Source organism: Protopterus annectens, chromosome 12.part0 (assembly GCF_019279795.1).
Source record: "Protopterus annectens isolate FY-2018-M chromosome 12.part0, PAN1.0, whole genome shotgun sequence".
Lineage (NCBI taxonomy): Eukaryota > Metazoa > Chordata > Ceratodontiformes > Protopteridae > Protopterus > Protopterus annectens.
In genome coordinates, this window is record NC_056746.1 from 975,084,489 (window position 1) to 975,105,776 (window position 21,288).

Consider the following 21,288-nt stretch of genomic DNA (forward strand, 5'->3'; position numbering starts at 1 on the left):
ATCGGGGGCAAAAAGTGGGAGGGTTCCTCTCTGATAAGTTGTGTATGAACAGATGAGCCAGGTAGGAGTGTCCTGTCTTCCCTTTATTTGCATTGTATTTAGAATCATTGGCAAAGAAAATGAACTCCAATTCAAGGATATGATTTGGATAGTAATCCGGAAAAGTTGACTTTATTTGCAGATTATATTTTGTACTGGACAAAAACAGAAAAGGAAACTGGCAAAGGAAGCAAGGTATTGAGAAACAGAGGGAAAGGTAATATGATGGGAGGAGGCCAAGAAGACATTTGGACTGAAGATTAGTGATTGATAGGGATTATAGAAAAATAGAAAGGGATAGGGAAATCCTAAATGAAAGACCTGTACTGGTTGAGTTTTTAAACGAATCTAGAATAGAAGTTGCTTTTAAAAAAGGGATAATTAGTAAGGCATATAAAATATTGCTAAATAGCTAAAGGATTAGGTAGAGGTTAGAAATGAGTGGGAAGAGTGGATAAGCAATACACAAACAATGGGAGGCTATACGCATGGCTGAAAAATATGCAACAAAGTCTACAAGATTTGGGATTTTTGCTTGCAAGTGCTTGTATTAGTATTTTTATACTCCAAGCAGACTCCAAAGAATTTTCTGCAGATAAGTAGCATATGTTGTCTTAATGCACACAAGATGAGCGACATGGTGTAATGGGATCCAGTATTACAGCCATGAGGCAGCCGGTTAAAGTTGGAGAAATATACATATTACAGCCATGAGGCAGCCGGTTAAAGTTGGAGAAATATACAGGAGAGGATCATCCGTTCTGCTCAAACGACTCACAAAACAGGTCAGAAATAAATTCCAGGTACAAAAACTCACTCAAATGATTTCTTTTCCTACTAATATAAAGCAAAGCGCTCAAAGCTCAAAACAAATTTCTTGTTAAACGAAATGTCCGATACTGTGACATTGATAAAAATATTCAAAATAATTACAAAAGCATTTTTAACAATATCCAAATCACGTAAAATGTACAAAAAGGGAAAACTACTGTATTTTTTGCTATGTACTACTTTTTCACATTAAAGCTTTTCAAAGTATCCGAAGTGTGTAAAATGTTTGAAAGTGTACGTTGTATTATAGTGGTTATTTCACAAAGTACAGTAATTTCAAAGAATATTTCCCAAAGTGCAGTTGTTTCAAAGCATGTGCATTTGAATATTACAAGTAACCTGTGCATGTGTGTTCATACATAATTGCAAGGGCCATTTTGCATTGTTTTACTATAATCTGTCTGCATGGCAGAAGGCTTTTGCACTGCTTATATTTGATGATATTGCAGAAAATTGGAGGGTGTTTGAGCAGGAATATTTTCATATAGGCTGCTTTTTCTGACAAAGATGCATGTAGAAAAGCATTTATTCTGCTTAATTTAGCTGGTTCAGAAGCCATTAAAAGAGTGATTTTGTGTATGCACCTGCTGTGTTTTCAGAGGGGGGGGGGGGATTGCCATGTAGTGATAGACTGAAACAAGGGAAGACTGAGTGCTTAAAACATAAATTTAGAGAAATGTGTAACCCCCAAACGAATGGTACAATGGAAAGGCACTTTTACACAAGGAATCAAGAGCCTGGTGATATATTGCTGACTTGAGAAATAAGGCTAAAATGTGCAGATTTGGTGATTTGAGAGATGTGTTGATAAAGGACAGGCTTGTGTGTGGTATTAATGATGACACAGTGAGAAATTTTGCTTCGCTACAGTGATTTAACTTTGAATAAGGCCATTGAAATTTATCAGATGTAAGAGTTTACAGAAAAGCACACAAGTATGCTTGCAAATGAGAATAGCAGTGGAAAGCACTGTGATAATGCTCATGTTGATAGTATGCAGCACGTGGTTAAAAAAAAATGGGCCCAAGCACATGGCAACTACTGCAGGTCCTGTAACAATCCCTGGGAAACCCAAAGTCTTTCTAGCAAAATTCCAGAGCATGCTCAGTGAAGCATAAGGGTGAGTCAGCAAAGTCAAATCATATGCCCCACCCAGCTTCATAGTCAGCCGTCGTAATTGTGGTGGAAACCACAAACCCAAAAGAGAAGAGCTTAGCTTTTGGTAAGCAGTGTCATTCTTGCAATAAGTGGAATCATTTCAAATGGTCAGTAAATCAATTAAGGCACATTCTTTTATTAAAAGAAGGCATTCCAAGAAGCAAGTTGATCAATTTGAAAGCTGCGACCCTACTTTTTATGTTGATGGTGTGTCTGTATGTGGTGAAACAGTCAATGTAGTAGATTTGTGAGTAAAGAGTGAAATATTTTGTACTGTTTGGATTAATGGGAGTCTTGCAGAGCTCAGAGTAGATACTGGTTAAAAGTGCAATGTTATGTTAGCAGAAACATTTGCTAGAATAAAAACTGCAGAACAACTTTATTTGAGATTGTTGCTTATGGTGGTGAAGTTCAAACCAAAGGCTCAGTAGTGCATTCATGTTACTCTGCTGGGAACAACTATGAGTTGCAGTTTTTCGTAGTTAAGAGGCATGTGCAGTCATTATTAGGCCTCAGAGACTGTTTGAAAATGGGACTAATTCATTTATTAAAAAAGTCCACCATGTAAGCCTGCATGACAACAGCTCAAATTTCACCCAGACTACTTTTTGAGTATGCTGATATTTTTGCAGACAAACTAGGCAAACTACCAGTTGTGTACTCTATGAAATTAGACCCAGAGGTTAGCCCAGTTATTAGACCAGCATGGAAAGTTCCAGTAGCTATGCAGGGCAGAGTTAGAATGGTGCAGCTAAGAGTAATTTGTCCAGTAGAAGAACCTGGAGAATGAGTTTTCTCCATGATGGTAGTTCCTAAAAGCTCAGATGATATCAGAATATATATTTGTTAGAAAAAATATGTATTAATGTGTGTATGCTTAATGCCAAATTAATAATCAAGTGTTTTTAATATGCTTTTCATTCTATTTTTCATGTGCTGTGTTGTATACAAATTGAGTTTCATATGAGACTGAAAAAAGATGCTTTTTGGAAACTGCAGCATGCTTACTGAAACTTGCAAGTTTCCCTCTGACCTAGTAGCTGCTAGCACAGCAATATTCTTGTTTATGCTTTGTGGAAATGTACTTGAGAAGCAGGTGTTTATCTGCTAGGTCAGAAGCATATGAATGAACAATACTCGATATTATAAATGTAATGATTCTAGACAAACAGCCTTGTCCAGAGGATGGGAACCTCTGCAGCTGCAGTAATTTAGAGATAAGGTAGACAAAGGATTATTAGAGAAATGAACTGCTAGCATTGTGCTTGATTTAGCCGTAGTATCTTGAATGTAACATAACAAGTATCTAACTGCAAGTAACCAAGGCCATGTTGTTTTCCTCAGGAAGTTTCACACAAAAATTGTTTTAAATCAGCAGAAATTCATGGGAAAGATGGTCAGCAGATGATGATGAAAAGGTGGTAATCTGTTACATCAGCATGGTAGGACAGGATTAATTTGATAACCTATAAAAATGAATGCATTTCCTGTTTCTGGTTAGACAAACTTTGTATTAGCATGTTTTTGTCTCCTTGCTGCAAGATTGAAGTGCCTTAACCTGAACCTACCGTGTTTTGATAATTTTTAAAGTATATTTTTCCTTTGACAGATTGGCCCTTCGGACCGGAAACTTATCTCTCGCTCTGGACCTTGGTCAGAATTGGGCCCGGTGGCATGCATCCGTACGGAGAAGAGGCCAAATCGGCTCTTCTGTTTTGAAAGACCTCCGACTGAATTGTCGTTCGAAAGAGGCCAGCCACTATTTCTGATCTGGGATTGGAGGACGAGTCAACGATCCGGTGGATCAACTCATGGAGGGTCAGGTAAGGAGGAATTACCTTATTTCTGTTTTAAGATCAGGGACCAAGTACAGAACTGTTTTTTGTCAGGTAAATTTGCATATGCAGATTAGGGACAGAAAAAGGGGTTCCTGTTCTTTGTCATAGATCAGGGAAACAGAATAGGTAGACAGTTATTCTAGATAAACTGTGAAAAGGTATAGATTTGTGGTACCACGTGATAAAGGGTTACGTAACAATTTACAGCTTAGCTAAGACACCAATGGGAAATCAGTGCACAAAAAGTTACTGGGACATGCCCCTAACTGAAGACGCGAAGTATATGCAATTACAGCGTGCCAATAATGTTAAATATTACACCAAATGGGTCGATAAGTTTAAATTTGAGGGTAATTTAGATAAACTTGCACTTATGAAACTTGTAAAACGGTTAAAAATAGACGCGAAAGGTCAATTAAAAAAGCAGAGACGATTAGGAGTCCCTCAGGCGCATAGGTGGCTTGAGGAAGCAAATCGTAGGGAGCAAAGAATTAAAAATTCAATGACAATGTTCTTAGACAAAGAAGACTAACTTAGTAATAGCAACGGCCCCTCTTTCGCCCCCTCTACTTCCGTTACCAGAATATGAAGCGAGTGGACGAGCTGATCCACCTCCGCTATACCCAGCAGTCACTGCAAAAGCACAACCATTTGTCAGGGATCCTATCGAGACCAGGTCTCAAACACGCGACTTGAGGAGGGAGATTGAATTAAATGAATTAAATAGAGCATCACAGGCTATGAGTGAAGAAGAGATGTGTCCGCTCATAGAAGTACCGAATCCTCAGGCAGGACAAGATCCGACTCTTTTGGTTTATAGACCGTGGACACCGGAAGATATCCGGAAAGCCACAGAAGGTATTCCCCACCCAAAAGTGAATTTTAGAAAATTTTTAGAAGACTTACAGGGTATGAGATTAAGTTACCATTTAAATGGAGAGGAAGTAGAAAAAGTAGTTAGACAAATTGTGGGTCCAGATTGGCACATGATTAATGGCGACTGGAATCCTCGTGACGCACAACTTAGACCACTCCCACATACTAATGCAGAACTGGATGGCAGAGTGAAAGGTCTGACAGACCGAATCTCTGAAAAGTGGAAACCTAGGGCTGATTGGACTTGCATTAATCAATGCATTCAACAGGAATGTGAAACAGTTGATAGATATTATGCTAGACTGTTAGTGTTTTAATAATCACTGCAGAATGCAGATACCAGAAAACCAGACACTATTCCTCATATGAACAGCAGTTAAAGAATGCATTCTTGAAGGGTAGTATAACTCCCATTAGTAGCTTTATTACAAAGCATATGGTAGATCATCGAACAAGTAATTACAGCCATTACTTGAATATGCTAGACATGCAGAAAGACATTTTAACAGTAAAAAGAAAACTCAAGTATTTTCGGCAGAAGATGTGTCAGAAGTATTTGTAGTACAAACTGGGAAAAAGAGTAGGAAAAATAGCCAGGAAAATAAACAATCTGACAAACGATCAAAGATTTCGAGGAAAGAAAGAAAAAGGGTGAGTGTTTTAAGTGTGGGAAAAAAGGACATTTAGCGAGGGATTGCAGGCTAAACAAGAAGGCGACTACAGAAAATAAGGAGGATGAGGAATGACTATATGATAGTCAGGAATCATTAGAAGAGAGTGAGCAGGGAAAGTAAGTGTAAATGTGATAGCAGGAGAAGAGGATGTGACACAAGGGGTAGAGGATGTATATGAATACGCAGACATAAAAGAAAATGAAATTTTAGACCTAGCTCTTTTGAGCTTAGAGTTTTACTTAGCAGACACAAAACCGGAAGTGACGCTTCTGGTAGAGGGGAGGGAAGTTAAATTTTTGTGTGACTCAGGGGCTTCACGAACCCTGATACACCCTTCCAAAACACCGGAAGATACAGAATCACCAGATTATATACTAGTGAAAGCAGCTAGTGGACAGCTGTATCGGGAGCCACTCTCCCGTGACATAACAATAATAGACCCCGTTTCAGGGATGACTCAGAAAAGTAAAATTGTAGTTTCTGCAAAATGCCCAGTAAATCTTTTGGGTAGAGATTTGATGCAGATATTTGGCATAGCTGTAGTTCCAACCATGCTGGGTATGGAAGCACAGCGACAAATGGACACTTTTGTAGTGCGACCAGAGGGTGAAATGTATTATTGGTACAGCCAGGACTTGGTTACGACTGGTCCGGGGGCAGTAACCGAAGAACTGAACGTAGCCATCAGCAAGTTCCCCTCCCTCGACATTGACAAACAGCATTTGTTGCATTGTACTCTATATTACTGTAATAGACCAGGACCTGATAAAGATTATGAACAAGAATTGTTTCAGAACCATGCAAACAGGCTAGTATTGCGAAACTTGTACTGGGATGCAGAAGGGAACAGTGTAGCAAGCTGTTCATTGCCCCAGGAATTTTTAGCACTTTACAAATCTAATCGACTACCACATGTTAGTTTGACTAAGAACAAAACTTTAAAATGGGCAGACTTAGGTGAAAAAGTCACATGGTGGGAAAAGCAGACAGAATTAGAGCTCTCCAAACAGGGAGTACAGAAACAGAAATTGAATTGGATTACACAGACACACCCAGCTGTACACTCACAGGTTAGTGAGAATAGCTGAGTATTACTCTTAATGGAAGAAGAGGAAAAAGCCTTGCGAGACGTACCAGATATTCTCTGGTCAGCAGGGAAATCTGATGTAGGACTAATACGAACAGCAGGACCAGTTACCATAACGCCAAAGTCAGCATTTAGGCCCCAGAAAAGACAGTATCCCTTGAGAAAGGATGCAGAGGTAGGAATCCAGCCTATCATAGCAGCCTTACTTAAGGAAGGAGTCTTAATAGAATCTCCTGATTCATCATGTAATACACCTTTATTTCCTGTCAAGAAAGCAAACGGGGAATGGCATATGGTCCAAGACTTACAAGCTGTGAATAATGCAGTTATACCCAGGGCACCAACGGTGCCAGATCCACACACCTTACTGAATGATTTAAAGCCAGAACAAAAATATTTTTCAGTAGTAGACATTAGTAATGCATTTTTCTCAATACCGATACAACCTGACAGCCAGTATTGGTTTGCATTTACATTTCAGGGAAAGCGGTACACATATACCAGATTACCACAGGGATATTGTGAAAGTCCAACAATATTTGCACAGGAAATGGCAAACAACCTGGTGGGATTTATCCCACCGAAAAGTAGTCAGATTCTACTTTATGTAGACGGCATTCTGCTGGCAGCCCCCACCCAGCAAGAATGCAAGGAGGACACGATAGCTTTATTACAATTTTTAGCTACTCAAGGTCACAAAGTAAACAAAGACAAGTTACAGCTTTGGAGAAAACAAGTTAAGTACTTGGGATATGTAATATCCAAAGAAGGTAGAATATTAGATGAAGACAGAAAAACAGCAATTCTACAAGCACCTAGACCAACTACCAAGAAGGAAATTATGTCCTTCCTGGGAACTACTAATTTTTGTCGGAGTTGGATACCAAACTATGCTTTGGAATCTGCTCCATTGTCCGATTTAATATTTAAAAAGCCGATGGCAGCACAAGATTTATTACAATGGACACCTGAAGCAGAAGCAGCTTCCTGTAAGCTGAAACAATTGATAGCATCATCCTTAGTTTTAGGATTACCAAACTATAACAAGCAGTTTATCCAAACTGTAGATTGTAAGCAAGGTTATATGACATCAGTATTGACACAGCAACATGGGGACAAACAACGCCCCATAGCTTACTATTCATCACAGTTAGACCCAGTGGTGCGATCCTTGCCCCACTGTGTACAAGCAGTAGTTGCAGCTGCAATGGCAGTGCAGGCCTCAGCCTCAGTAGTGTTATTCCACCCTCTCACATTGAGAGTGCCATATGCAGTCGCAATTATTTTACTGCAAGAAAAAGTAGCATATCTTTCTCCAGCTAGGCATCTTTCCTGTATGACCATACTGTTGAGCCAACCTCATATGACAATTGAACAATGCACAACTTTGAATCCGTCAACTTTGCTTCCAATCCCTGCAGATGGCAAACCACACTGCTGCCTGCAGGAGATTGAACAAAAGACACTACCTAGACAAGACCTTACGGATGTTCCCTTGGATGATGCCGAGGTGACATGCTATGTGGACGGCTCGTGCGGGAGGGGTCCTACAGGACAGAACCTAGTGGGGGGTATGCAGTCGTTTCTGATACTGAAACTTTAGAAGCAAAATCTTTACCACACAACTTATCTGCACAAGCAGCAGAATTGATTGCCTTAACAAGGGCATGTACCTTAGCAAAAGGTAAGAAAGTGAACATTTATACTTGACAGTCTGTATGCTTTTTCTACTGTACATGTTTTTGCGCAACAGTGGAAAAAGAGGAATGATAACATCTACTGGTAAACCGATTAACCATGCGCAACTTATTTTAGACTTGTTAAATTCAATTCAGTTACCTAAAAAAGTAGCTATTTGCAAATGCATAGCTCATACAAAACAACAGGATAGAATTTCATAAAGTAATGCACGGGCTGATACAGTTGCAAAGCAGGCAGCCTCAGCCACAGAAACTTTTCTTTTGAGTGAGGAATTAGAACCCTCAGAGATTTTAGATTTAGAAATGTTAAAAACAATGCAGACACTTACTACAAATATTGAGAAACAAAAGTGGATAAAACGAGGAGCAATCCTCAAAGGGACTGTACATCTCCAAGGAAAAAAAAACGATTTTGCCATCTAATTTGTTTAGATATGCAGCGTTGTTGAGCCATGGGCAGAGCCATGTCTCAACAGGGGGGATGGTACAGTTAGTGAATCGAGTGTTTACAACCTACGGGTTTACAAACTATACAAAAAATTTTCGTGCAGCATGCCATGTTTGTAACAAGCATCATGCACAAGGGGCGTTGAAGCCTAAGCAAGGGAATTTTCCTACACCACCATATCCATTCCATACTATCTGTATGGATTTCATAGAATTGAATAAATGTGAGAATAAGAAGTATTGCCTTGTTATTATAGACATGTTTTCCAAATGGGTAGAAGAGTTTCCAACTAAAAAATCCAGATGCAGCTACTGTTGTAAAGGTCCTCGTTAAAGAAATTATACCTAGATTTGGTATACCGGAAAAGATTTATAGTGATAACAGGACACATTTCGTGAACCAAACAATCCAACAACTCAGTCGTTATTTTGGGATATCGTTAAAGAACCACTGTGCGTACCACCCTCAATCTGCAGGGCTAGTAGAGAGGCACAATGGGGTATTGAAGAATAAGCTTAGGAAGTTGATAGAAGAGACACAGAAAAACTGGGTGCACTGTTTGCCTTTAGCACTATTGAGTATGAGAACTGTTCCAAATGTAAAGGGATTTAACTCCTTTTGAAACTTTGTTTGGGAGGGCATATTATACACCTCAGTGGAAACCTCTCATGTCTACAGAGCAGGAGGCTGACAGTTCACTTGCAGGATATATGAGGCGATTTTTGAATAAACTTTTGCAGTTAAATTCTGTTTCAGAAAAAGAGCAATCGAAATCGGAAGCACCAGTAGCCCCAGGCACCTAGGTCTGGGTGAAGATTGTGAAACGGAAGAATTGGAGTTCTCCGAAGTGGGTAGGTCCGTACCAGGTACTACTGTCGACACCCACTGCAGTCAAGATCGCAGAGCAAGCTTCCTGGATTCATTTGACGCACTGTAAACCTGGTTAAAAACTTTGAATTGGACAAAAACTTTGTTACTGTTGCACAAGAACAAAATGGCCAGAGTGAGTAGAGACATTGAGCAACCTCAGAAAACTTGTATGATTGTTTTTATTGCAATATTGATCACACTGTTCTTTTTGCTGTGGCCGTTCCTTTTTCCTGCCACAAAGGTTGAATTGATTAGACGTAATGAACCAAACATAGACTGGCATCCGAACTTTAACACTTATCAGGCAATTACGCGTGTGTACGCAGAGACGTTTAATGTTTTGAACTGCTGGGTCTGTACGGCCATACCAACAGCATACGGGGGTTTATTAATGACTGCTATCCCCCTAGGGGTCAATGAGACCTGGGAAAATCTGTTTTTTGACACAGTTGCTATTAAAGCACAAGATAAGGTAGCACTGTATTTGCTTGTGACACAAAAAGGAATTGTATGTTTTTATAAAAATGATTCCATCCAAGTTGGATGGAGTAAATGCAATGTTACAGTACAATATACATGTTATAGAAAACCAAATGATTTGAGTGGATCTTGTAGTACAGATTATGACTCATTTTTGAAATCTATGCATAAAACTCTTGATCAGGTACAGCATAATCCTGTACTTTTCAAAACCGTTATCAGTAATAGATAGGAAAATGTTTCGTGCAGGCAGTCATTTCATAAAGTAATAACTAAGGTAGAAGATTGTTATTTTGTATGTAGTAAAAAGGCATATAAATGGTTACCTGAGAATTGGTCTGGCAGTTTTTTGGGGTACCTGGTTCCGGCCATCCGACACACTGCAGTTTTGCCTCAGGGGAGTATTCTAAATACTCGAGACATAACCAAAAAGACTGTTAAGAAACCTGAGAATCCAGTGGAACGAATCGAAGCAGGGTGGAAAGACCATCATAATGTGGGAACCAAACTTGTGCACATGGACTTGGGTGATGCTGTTATATCCTGGGCAGGTATATCACCCATGTATGGCAGAGTTAAATCAATATGGGAGCTGCGAAAACTGTCCAAACTTCTCGAAATAATGAGTAATGTGACTTTTTCTGCCCTTGAACTGATAACTGATGAACTGAATGCCATGAGAACTGTAGTGTTTCAAAACCGAATGGCTCTTGACTTCACCCTAGCGGCGAGAGGTGGAACTTGCGCTTTAATCAAAGAAGAGTGCTGTGCGTTCATTCCTGACCATCAGCATGAGATCAACGACCATCTCAAGGTGATTCAGCAAGTGTCGGCCATGACCAAACCAGGCCCAAACCCTCTGACAGAATTTTTTCAGAATGCCTTCGGGGGGTGGGGCTCCATTTTTATGAACATATTGATTGCTATTGGGGTAGGATTACTCCTAATAGGAGTTTGTATTTGTTGCGGAATCCCCTGCATGAAGAAATTAAAGAATTCATAGATGTATCCATATCTGAGACTATGTATCAAAGTACTGAATTTGAAGAGCTGCTAGAATGCGAGACACTTTCATAAAAGTTTAAACTGAATGACTTTCTTAACTGCAAATCCTGAATAGAAGAGGTTAGGAAAAAAAGCAAGCTGTTTATCCTTTTTTGAAAATAGAATAAAAAGTATTAACAGGAGGGAGATGTTAGAAAAATATGTATTTGTGTGTATGCTTAATGCCAAATTAATAATCAAGTGTTTTTAATATGCTTTTCATTCTATTTTTCATGCGCTGTGTTATATATACAAATTGAGTTTCATATGAGACTGAAAAAAGATGCTTTTTGGAAACTGCAGCATGCTTACTGAAACTTGCAAGTTGCCCTCTGACCTAGTAACTGCTAGCACAGCAATATTCTTGTTTATCCCTTGTGGAAATGTACTTGAGAAGCAGGTGTTTATCTACTAGGTCAGAAGCATATGAATGAACAATACTCTATATTATAAATGTAATGATTCTAGACAAACAGCCTTGTCCAGAGGATGGGAACCTCTGCAGCTGCAGTAATTTAGAGATAAGGTAGACAAAGGATTATTAGAGAAATGAACTGCTAGCATTGTGCTTGATTTAGCCGTAGTATCTTGAATGTAACATAAGTATCTAACTGAAAGTAACCAAGGCCATGTTGTTTTCCTCAGGAAGTTTCACACAAAAATTGTTTAAATCAGCAGAAATTCATGGGAAAGATGGTCAGCAGATGATGATGAAAAGGTGGTAATCTGCTACGTCAGCATGGTAGGACAGGATTAATTTGATAACCTATAAAAATGAATGCATTTCCTGTTTCTGGTTAGACAAACTCTGTATTAGCACGTTTTTGTCTCCTTGCTGCAAGATTGAAGTGCCTTAACCTACCGTGTTTTGATCATTTTTAAAGTATATTTTTCCTTTGACAGTATTGATCTGAACAAAGCATTAAAAAGACCTCATCATCCAATGTGCACAAAGAGGTTTCTGCCCTCATGCCAAATGCCACTGTTTTTTCTGTTTTAGATGCAGTGTGTTCATTTTGGCAAATTGTGCTTGACAGAAAATCTTCATTGTTAACCACATTCTATAACATGTTTGGTCTGATATTTTGTTATTCTAAAGTTAGGATAAACTGGTACATGCGTAACTTTTAATATATCTCAAGTGCCATTTTAATTTTACCTGTTGCAGTTTTGAGGGCATAGTTTATATTTAGACAATCATGTAAATAGGTACATATTGCATTTTCATTCTTAGTAATACTTCAGAATGTGGAACTGCTCAAGAGTTGGTGCAGCCACCATTTCTACTATGTTTGCTGTCACAGCCACTGCCCTAAAGTAGTGGGGGAGGAATGCTGCAGATCAAGATTTGTAGTGAAATAAGCAATGGATCTAAAACAATCGTTTCTGTGCTTTACAAATAATCCTAATGCAAATTTATTCCTCCCATAACAGAAAAGAAAAATATTTTTGAATAATCAGTTAACCCAAGAGCAGGAGGATTAGAAAGTAGTTTTTAATTTTGCAAAAGCTTGATCATGATGTTCCTACCAGGGCAGGTTCAGATATGTCTTTTTCATCAGTAATTCTAATAACAGTTTTACTCTGTATAACTGGAAACCCATTGTCTGCAGTAACCTGTCCATTCCAGAAATACCCGTTTTAATGTTGTAGGACACTGTGTGGCTTGCATAGTAGTAATGCGTGAAGGGAAGATTGCCGAGACACATCTGAAATGAGACTTCCTGACTACTGGACTAGTGGTTTCCACAACTGCAATTTCACTGTATTAACCTTAAATCCTAATTCCATTAATCTTGTAAAGCGAACATGTGACTTGTCTACAGCTAATGTAAGAATTAGAAGGTAGAAGCAGCTAGTTCACATAATGTATTAAGGTAGACCCACTAGAAATCTAAGTTTATGTCGTATTTTACTATTCTTTCCTCTAAAGAGGAGAGTGGGTGATTTTACATATCCTTGAGGTAATCTTGTCTGTGTATTGTCCTTGGTAAAGGCAAACAAATACTGACTGGGTGTACAGGAAAGAGAATAAAGCAGAAAAACTATCCATCATTGAAAAGGTGGTAGCTGTTTGTGGAATACTACTTAGTATTGTAGCATGGTTAGGTACTACAGGAAGTCAGTACTACTATGGCATTAACTGCTCTTGTATGTGTTCTTGCCTGGTTTAACCAGCAAAATAGGTGCACTACATGGGCTTCCCATGAGGACAATTATTCCTTGGTGAAGTAATACAGCAATGAAAAGTTAGATTCCTTTGTCTACCTCAGATACTGAACTGCTATGGGTAAGTGTTTATAAAGTTTTAAAACTGTTTACAGGGTCTGCATCTTTTATAAGTCATACCTAGTTATCACTGCTAGTCTGTGAAGGAATGGTTTCCAGTCCTTCCAAATCAACTACATTAGAGGTCTGTTCTGATGTAAGTATTGTAAGAAGTGCATCTTCATCTGCAAAAATACCAGCTGAATACAGACCTAAAGGAGAAGGTTCATTTGGAATATCTAAACATACTCCAGTTGGAGTGCAAAATAGTGTATCACAATTTTCACAGGAAATCTCTATCCAGAACATTTAAAAGGGGCAGTCTTGTACAATAAAAGCATGTTGATCTTTTAATGGACCTGTCTGAATGGGAATAGCTTTTAAAGATCCCATTCATAGGTAGGTACTAGGCTATTGGCCCTAGGGCCTATGTAAGCCTAGCCAAACGGTACCCTGGCTTTAGCCACCCAAGAAAATTATTTTCTTGTGCCCCTGTCAAGCAGAGCCACAGAAGTGATCCCTGGGGTGAATTTCCTATCGCCCATCCAATCATCAAGATTTTTCTTGAAGTGTGCTAATGAAGAGCTTTGTTTGATATGGATAGGTAGTTTGTTCCAGAGTATGGGAAATCTCTGGGACAGGAATCTTTCCCTCCAGCATGTTCTGTTTATTGTGGTGACAAGGTTTAGGTCCTTAGAGCGTGTAGCTCAGAGGGATTGGGATTTCTTTAAGTGGAGTATGTCCAACAGCTCTGGGTTTGACATAGCTTTGTATGTTAGGCAGAGATTGCCTCTGAGTAGGTGATATGTGACTGAGTAAAGGTGGAGTTTTTTGAGACCGTCTGTGTAGGGAATCTGTTTGAGGTCGGTAATCCTCTCTGTGAGGTATTTCTGCGGCCTTTCCAGTTGTAGATGTCTTGTGAGGTACATACCAAAAGGAGCGTTGTACTCTAATGGGTGTAGTGAGTGATGAGTAGAGGGGAACAATGACCTCTTTTTTTTTTTCCTGGATTAGAAACCTTTTGTGATGAGGTGGGCCATGTAGAAGGATTTCCTCCTGACTACTGTGGCAATGTGATTATCAAAGGAGAGACTATTGTCCACCTGTGTCCTAACTTCTCTTATCACACTTTCGGTGTTAAGTAGACTACCGCCTATATGGTAGTTTCATGGGTACAGAGTTTTTACCAAAGGGGATGACAATGCACTTTTTGGCATTCAGCTTGAGGCCATGGCTTTGACACTAGGCATCTGTCTCAGTGAGGCCCTTTTGTAGGATATCCACATTGTTAGGAGTTTTGATCATGGCTACTAGTTTGCAGTCATCGGTGAACTTTGTTAGCCAAAGACCTTCTGTGTTAGCCTGTACTTCAGAGAAGTAGATACCAAACAGGAGAGGACCCAGGACTGAACCCTGTGGTACTCTACTTGTCACTGGTCTGAAGTTGGATTTAGTCTGCTACTTTCTCAGTGTGGGTTCTGTCAGTGGGCCAGTTGGCAACCCATCTTGTGATATAAGGATTTATACCTAGTTTAGTGAGTATTTATAAATCCAGAGTGGGAGATGGTGTCGAAAGCCTTGGTGAGATCTAGATAGGCTGTGTGAACCACCTTACCCTCATCTATGGCTTTGGTGACTGCTTCAAAGAAGTCCATCAGGTTTAGGAGACATGATTTGTCTTTTACAAACCCGAACTGGGTAGGGTCCAGAGTTTGGAGATTACCAATGTCATTGTTTATAAGTTCCATGATAAGTTCCATAGCCTTGCAGACCAGGCTCGTCAGGCTAATGGGGTAGTAGTTCCTGGGGTCTGTGGTCGCTCCCCCTTTGTGGAGGGCGATAACTGTTGCTGTGTGCAATTCAGTGGGCACAAAGCCCAAGGTGAGGCTATGATTAAATATGGTACATAGGTGGGGTGCCAGTTCATTCTGTAGTACATGTAGAATGCAGCCTGGGATGTTGTCAGGTTCCATGGATGCTGTGGTCTTTGCTTTGGAGAGCGTGTTTTTTTACCTGTGCAGCCGTGAGTACAGGAACTTTACCCAGTGAGGGGTAAAGTTAGCACTGAATCTATCTGCCAGGATGTTGGCAATATCAGTTGGTTCTGTATATTTAGTGCCATTGCATTGTAACTCAGAAGAAGATGTGTGTTGCCACTGAGATTCTTGACATAGCTATAGAATGCTTTGTGGTTGTCTTTAGAAGCAGTGGTGATTTTGTTTTCGTAACTTGCTTTGGAGGATCAGCTTTTTACTGAGGCTGACTAGGGAGTTCCTCCAATCATGGGATTTTAGTCTCTTTTGCAACAGTTTTTCTTCTGTTGTAGTGTTTGTTTATGGCAGGGGACCACCAGATTGGCTTCCTTTTTTGGAGGATAGCATCTTGTTTCTGTTAGGGATTGCATGATCCATGCACTCGTGTAAGTGCTTATAAAGTGCATTTGTATAAGATTCAGCAGTCGTACCTCTGTTGTCCATTAGCATGGGTGTTGTGATGTTTGCCACTTCTGTCTTAAGAAGCGTGAAGTTGGCTTTGGAGAAACTTTTTACGTTGGTTTCCCTAATGGGGGTTGGGGGTGGGATGTGGATGTCTAGGGTGATTAGCTTATGGTCTGATCTGACCAACGAGGAATTGACCTCTGGTGTGTAACACCAGTTGCCCATGTTGGTAATGACCAGGTCTAGGATATTGCTGCCCCTGGTGGGGATGTGGATATGTTGATCCAAGGCATTGGAATTTATGAATTCCAGAAAATGTTGAGCACAAGAGTTGGTACATGAGTAGTTTTCCCATTTAATGGTGGGGTAGTTGAAATCGCCCATTATTAGGATGTTAGGTTGTACCCTAATATTTTCCAGTGTATCAAGAAATGAGGAGTGGGGGATCTGTAGCAAGCTACAATTTGGATTGCGATCTTGCCCAGAGTTAGTTGCACTTGGATAATCTCGGATGCATTATGCTGAGCAACTAGCCTGGAGGTGTGGATATCCTAAATGAATATGGACACGCCTCCGCCTTTAGTGTTTTGGTCCAGGTTAGTTGTCCGAAAGGTGTGGTATGAATTATAGCCTGGTAATGGAGGGGTGCTCTCTGGAGCCTTGAACCAGGTCTCTGTTACTGCACAGATGTCTATGTTGTCCATTTTAAGGAGTGCCTCGAGTGAGTGCATTTTGAGGTTTAGACTTCTAGCATTGAGCAACATTACCCTCAGATTTTGCTTGCTTGTACCGGTTATGGTGGTGAATTTGTCATTTGAACCTTGCCTAAAAAGGCACTATAGGGGTGGCAAGAGCCTTAGCCAGTATCTGGAATCCCAAGGGCAAGAGGTGCAAACCATCTCTGGCAAAGCATCCTGGATTGTTGATCATGTCATCCCAGGCAGACAGATACTGGATCCCCTTAGAATGACACCAGAAGCTTAGCCAATTGTTAGTCAATCATTTTGTCCTTGTACTGTGGTATCATTGTGGGTGATGGCAGGATGCTACTCAGGGCTAGGGTCATACCTTCCTGGGCTACAAGATTGGACATATCCATGTCTCTTCATGTAGTCCAGGGAGGTACGTCTCAGGACATTCACAACATGGACAATGACAGAGTCCTATTTGTGCATGCGTTATGTGGTTGATCCTGGCACCCGACAGGCAGCTGACAGTAACTTTCTCCTTGTTTAGCTTGGTGAGTGGACCATCAGTGTGCCTGGCTTAGTCACCTATGACTAGAGTGTTGGGTATGTTATGCCTTATGGGCTGTGGTTGAGTGGTTCACTGAGTTTGTGGGCTGTGTGTCATTTGGGTTGTGTTGGGGGGTGGAGGTTGCTTGCATTTCTGCTTTGGAGGTCCCTGTTGCTTGGGCAGATTATTATTTCGAGTCTCTGCAAATGTAGGGGTGTGCGTTGTGTTTCTATATGTGTGTTTTGGTGATGTAGGTTTTGAGGGACTATGTGATGAGTGTGGTGCAAGTGTTTGCCTTCTCCTCTTGACTGTTTAGTCCAGTCTTGGGTGAAGAGAGCTTTGCTTCCAGTTTGGCTATATAAGTGCATCTCTCACAGACTGTAATGTTTGGTAATAAGAGGAGAGGCTTGTCTGTGTACATGAGGCAATTGCTGCATTGCCCCAAGATGCCCAGATTCGTCAGGTAGACAGGAGAAAACACCGGGAGCTGACCCTTAGACATGCCTGGATAGGTGCTTATTTGTTAAGCAAACTGTTTTCCTCTAGACAAGTGAGGAAAGTTGAGTGCTGTAGTAATTTGTAGCTTATTTAGTGCTTACAATAAGTTCTAAACAAGTGCTGAGCTCAAAGAAACCGATTTGAGTTCTGAAACAAAAAAAATGGCTAGTTCTAAGAAAAAAAATTAGGCTAGAAGGCTTCCCTCCAACACAGAAAGGCTTGGGGGGCTCAGAAGCTTACAAACAGTCCTGAATACAGCAAATCTGTATCTAGACTAGACTACTTATAGGAAAGGCAGGAAACAAGCTTAGAATTTTTTTTTTAAAGTGGAAAAGAGGAGCAGAGACTAAGTGGGTTGGTCTTCTCAAATGTTCTGCCTGGATTAGGTAGAGTGAGGTAATGACACTAGACTGGGAGGAGTGTCCCAAATCAAATTTACAGTAGGGATGGCCAAGAACAAACAAACCCAACCAGATGTAAAATGGCAGAAAGACTCAAGTTAACTTCAGTAAAGTTGAAACCAGTGGTATTTGAATTTTGTTTTATAAACTTTGACAAATCTCATTTTGCACAATCAGCCAAGAGTGAATTACATTTTTTAACCTAGGTAACTGTCTTTTTAGTGGCCATTACCTTGCTAGAAGAGTATCAGAAATTTAAGCCCTTGTCTTCCATGCCTCCTTATTTAATTTTTCATATGGATAAGGGTATCATTCTGAACCAGCCATACCTGCAGAATGTCCAGATTTTTTATTCATATTTGTAGTCTGTTAATCCTAAAGTTGTGTTGTCTGGCCAATCACTGGCAAGTCATTGAGGGTTAAAGTCAGAAAATGACAGACATTTGAGTTTCAAATCTCATAATCTTCAGAAAATTAATACTAATGCAAAACCTGCTATTCTATCAACTTTCCAAGTTTGTAAGAGCAATATTTAACAATTGGCCCTATTTTTGGACCTTTGTCCCCCCATTATTTATGGCTTTGTCCAGATTTCTAACTCTTGAGGTTGAGATACGGAACCAACACATCCTTCCTTCCTAAGGTGGTGGTAGAATCCAGTGCTACTCAATCAACATTTTCTTTCCAAATTTCTCAAAGGAGAGTACATATTCCACCTTTTTGGATGTTCACACAGTTAGGTTTTTATCTGCACAGGACAAAAATTTTCAGGAAGTATTAATGTCTACCTTTTGGGTTCAAAATTGGGCAAACCAGTTAAGTGACCTTAGCCAAATGGTTAACTGATTGCATTTCCTTTTTTTACAAAATAACTGGGTTTGTCTTTGCCAAAGCCTCTCAAAGCTCATTCTACCAGGTCTATGGCAACTTAAGTGTTTTTGTCCAGATCGTCCTTGGATGATTGTGTAGCTGCAACTTGGGCTAATTAACACACCTCTATTGCTCATTACAAATTGGATCTGGTCTCTAGGAGAACAGCAGCCTTTGGCTCAGTGGTGTTTAGGAATACTCTTCTTTAGAGGCCTCCCTGTGATTTAGGAAGCTGGGGATTCTGTCCCATTTGTTGTTGAATAAAAATGACATCACACAGTTATGTATTCACCGTAACGTTCCATCTATGTTGTCCATTTTCATTCTTCAACTTCCCTCCCTCCACCCCACCCCCACCAATTTTTCTGGAAGGATTAGAAGATAATAAAGGAACCAACGTTCCGTTGAGCTCCAGATACTGTTATGTCATAACTTTAAAGGTCAGCAAACAATATCTGAGGTATGTTGAGGTACTGGTGCATTGAGTAAGGGAGGAGCTTGAGTACACAAGCTGGAAAAAGTGGCAGTCTGATCCGAACTCATTTGTTGAAGAATGAAAATGGACAACACAGATGGAATGTTATGGTCAGTGTGTAACTTTTTTTCCCCTGAGTTTTGCTGAATGTTGCTTTGGTCAACAGAAGCTAGGGATGGTTAAGATTGTTGAGCAATCCAAATAGTTGAATGTTTGTTCCTTTTTGAATGTCTGATAACGAAATACCATTTCTTTAAAACAGGTGAGTGGGGTTTGGGAGAGAGTTTGTGTACGTTTAGGTGTTAAGGTAGAGGTTAGGCAAGGGTGTAGGTGTCTTGTTTGCATGAGTGTGGGTATTTTAGTTAAGGTCATGGTTAGATAAAGGGTTTTCATGTTTGTAGTATATGTTGGTGTGTGTCTGTTTTGTATAGTATCAGTGTTATGGGAAGGGTGTTTAAGGTGTGTGCGGGGTCCGGGTTGGGACAGGGTTAAGGTTAGCAGGCCCACCTCAATGTTTACTACCCTAATCCTGTCCCTGCCCCAACCCTAAGTCCACACTTTACATTTAAAAAAAATTGTAACACTGCCACTACTCAGGCAAATTGAAGGCAAGTGTTATGGGACGGTTTAATGTAAATATCAAGAAAGGAACTTTTTCCTTTTTCTATATTTGATAGGTTCGATGTTTTAGGTAATTCGGCCTTGTGTATGTTCTGTCTTGGTGTTTTTTTTTTGTTTAAACTTCAGTCACATAAGGAATCATACATACATGGGCGCACAATATCAAACACATTTTGTCTTGTATTGCTTTTTAGAGTAGTGGAAAGTAAGGGCAACAAAGTCTTAATTTCTTGCTGCTTTACCTAGTTCAAATATCTAGAGATAACTGGTAACTGCAGAAAAGTGTGATTCCATCACTAGTCTACAGCAGTAGAGAGCTGCTTTTGGACAAATTGCTTCCATGTGTAGAACTGTTGTAGTGTGACTAATTTTGCTACATTCAGTGAACATCTGTCTTGGCATAACTTGTATTGTAAGACCTCCTTTGTTAATTTTAGGTGATGACAGAAGGTGGTCACAGCAAAGGATTTGGGTTTGTATGTTTTTCTTCCCCAGAGGAAGCCACAAAAGCAGTCACTGAAATGAATGGGCGAATCGTGAGTACCAAGCCCCTCTATGTTGCATTAGCCCAGCGGAAAGAAGAGCGAAAGGCTATACTAACTAATCAGTACATGCAAAGGCTTGCAAGCATCCGTGCCATTCCAGCACCTCCACTTCTTGGCTCCTACCAGCAGCCTTCAGGATATTTCATGCCAGCTGTACCACAGGTAGACTTTTAATTTTTGTGGAATTATTTTCTGACGTCATGAAAGCATGTCACAGCTTAACTTAGCTGATCCAGTGAATTAAGGCTGAGGATATGAATGGTTAACCTAAGTATAGGAAGGTGCACCTTGTTGTATGGTGCAAAAAATGCATTTTACCCCTTCCATTGTGCTAGGTGACACATCTATAGAGTCACTTAAATCTATACATATCACCTTACTTATCTATATGGTTTGTTTTGGCAGAAATATATGAATATCACAGGAGGGCTTAAACAGGGTGTTTGTATACTTTTATAAGTGGTGGTACTGTAATTTTATTTTGACTAATTTTTTTTTTTAAATCAAGATTAAAGCATGTTGACTTATTACATACTTGCAAAACTCTTTTTCAAACAAGATTTTCTCCTAGCTTGTTATAAACTGATTGCAGAAATTTAATAATGTACAAATATTAAATTCACTTGGCTACTGGATCGTTAAAATCTTAAGTATATGGTTTGATTTTACTTGTGCTTTTTTGTTTTCTCTATAACAAATAGAGGTAAGGTAATGCAATGCTATTATTTCATTTACTAGACCACCCTTGTATTGATTTATATGTGAGAATGTGTACATATTCTTAGTGTCTGTGTAGATATGTTGGTTAGCAATAAAGATTTCTTCTTGAAAGTGTACATAGAGCTTGGAGTGCAGTAGTGCCTTTGATTATGTAAGCAATCTCATTTGTTT

General features: G+C 39.8%; 1 protein-coding gene across 1 annotated transcript in view; it reads left to right on the top strand.

The window, feature by feature from the left end:
* The window catches only part of LOC122816237 (embryonic polyadenylate-binding protein-like), a 457,099-nt gene that overhangs the window by 418,576 nt on the left and 17,235 nt on the right, over window positions 1-21,288 (top strand). The window contains exon 9 of the mRNA XM_044088980.1: window positions 20,290-20,559. Within this exon, the coding sequence (XP_043944915.1) occupies window positions 20,290-20,559 (270 nt within the window). The remainder of the gene's footprint in view (window positions 1-20,289; window positions 20,560-21,288) is intronic.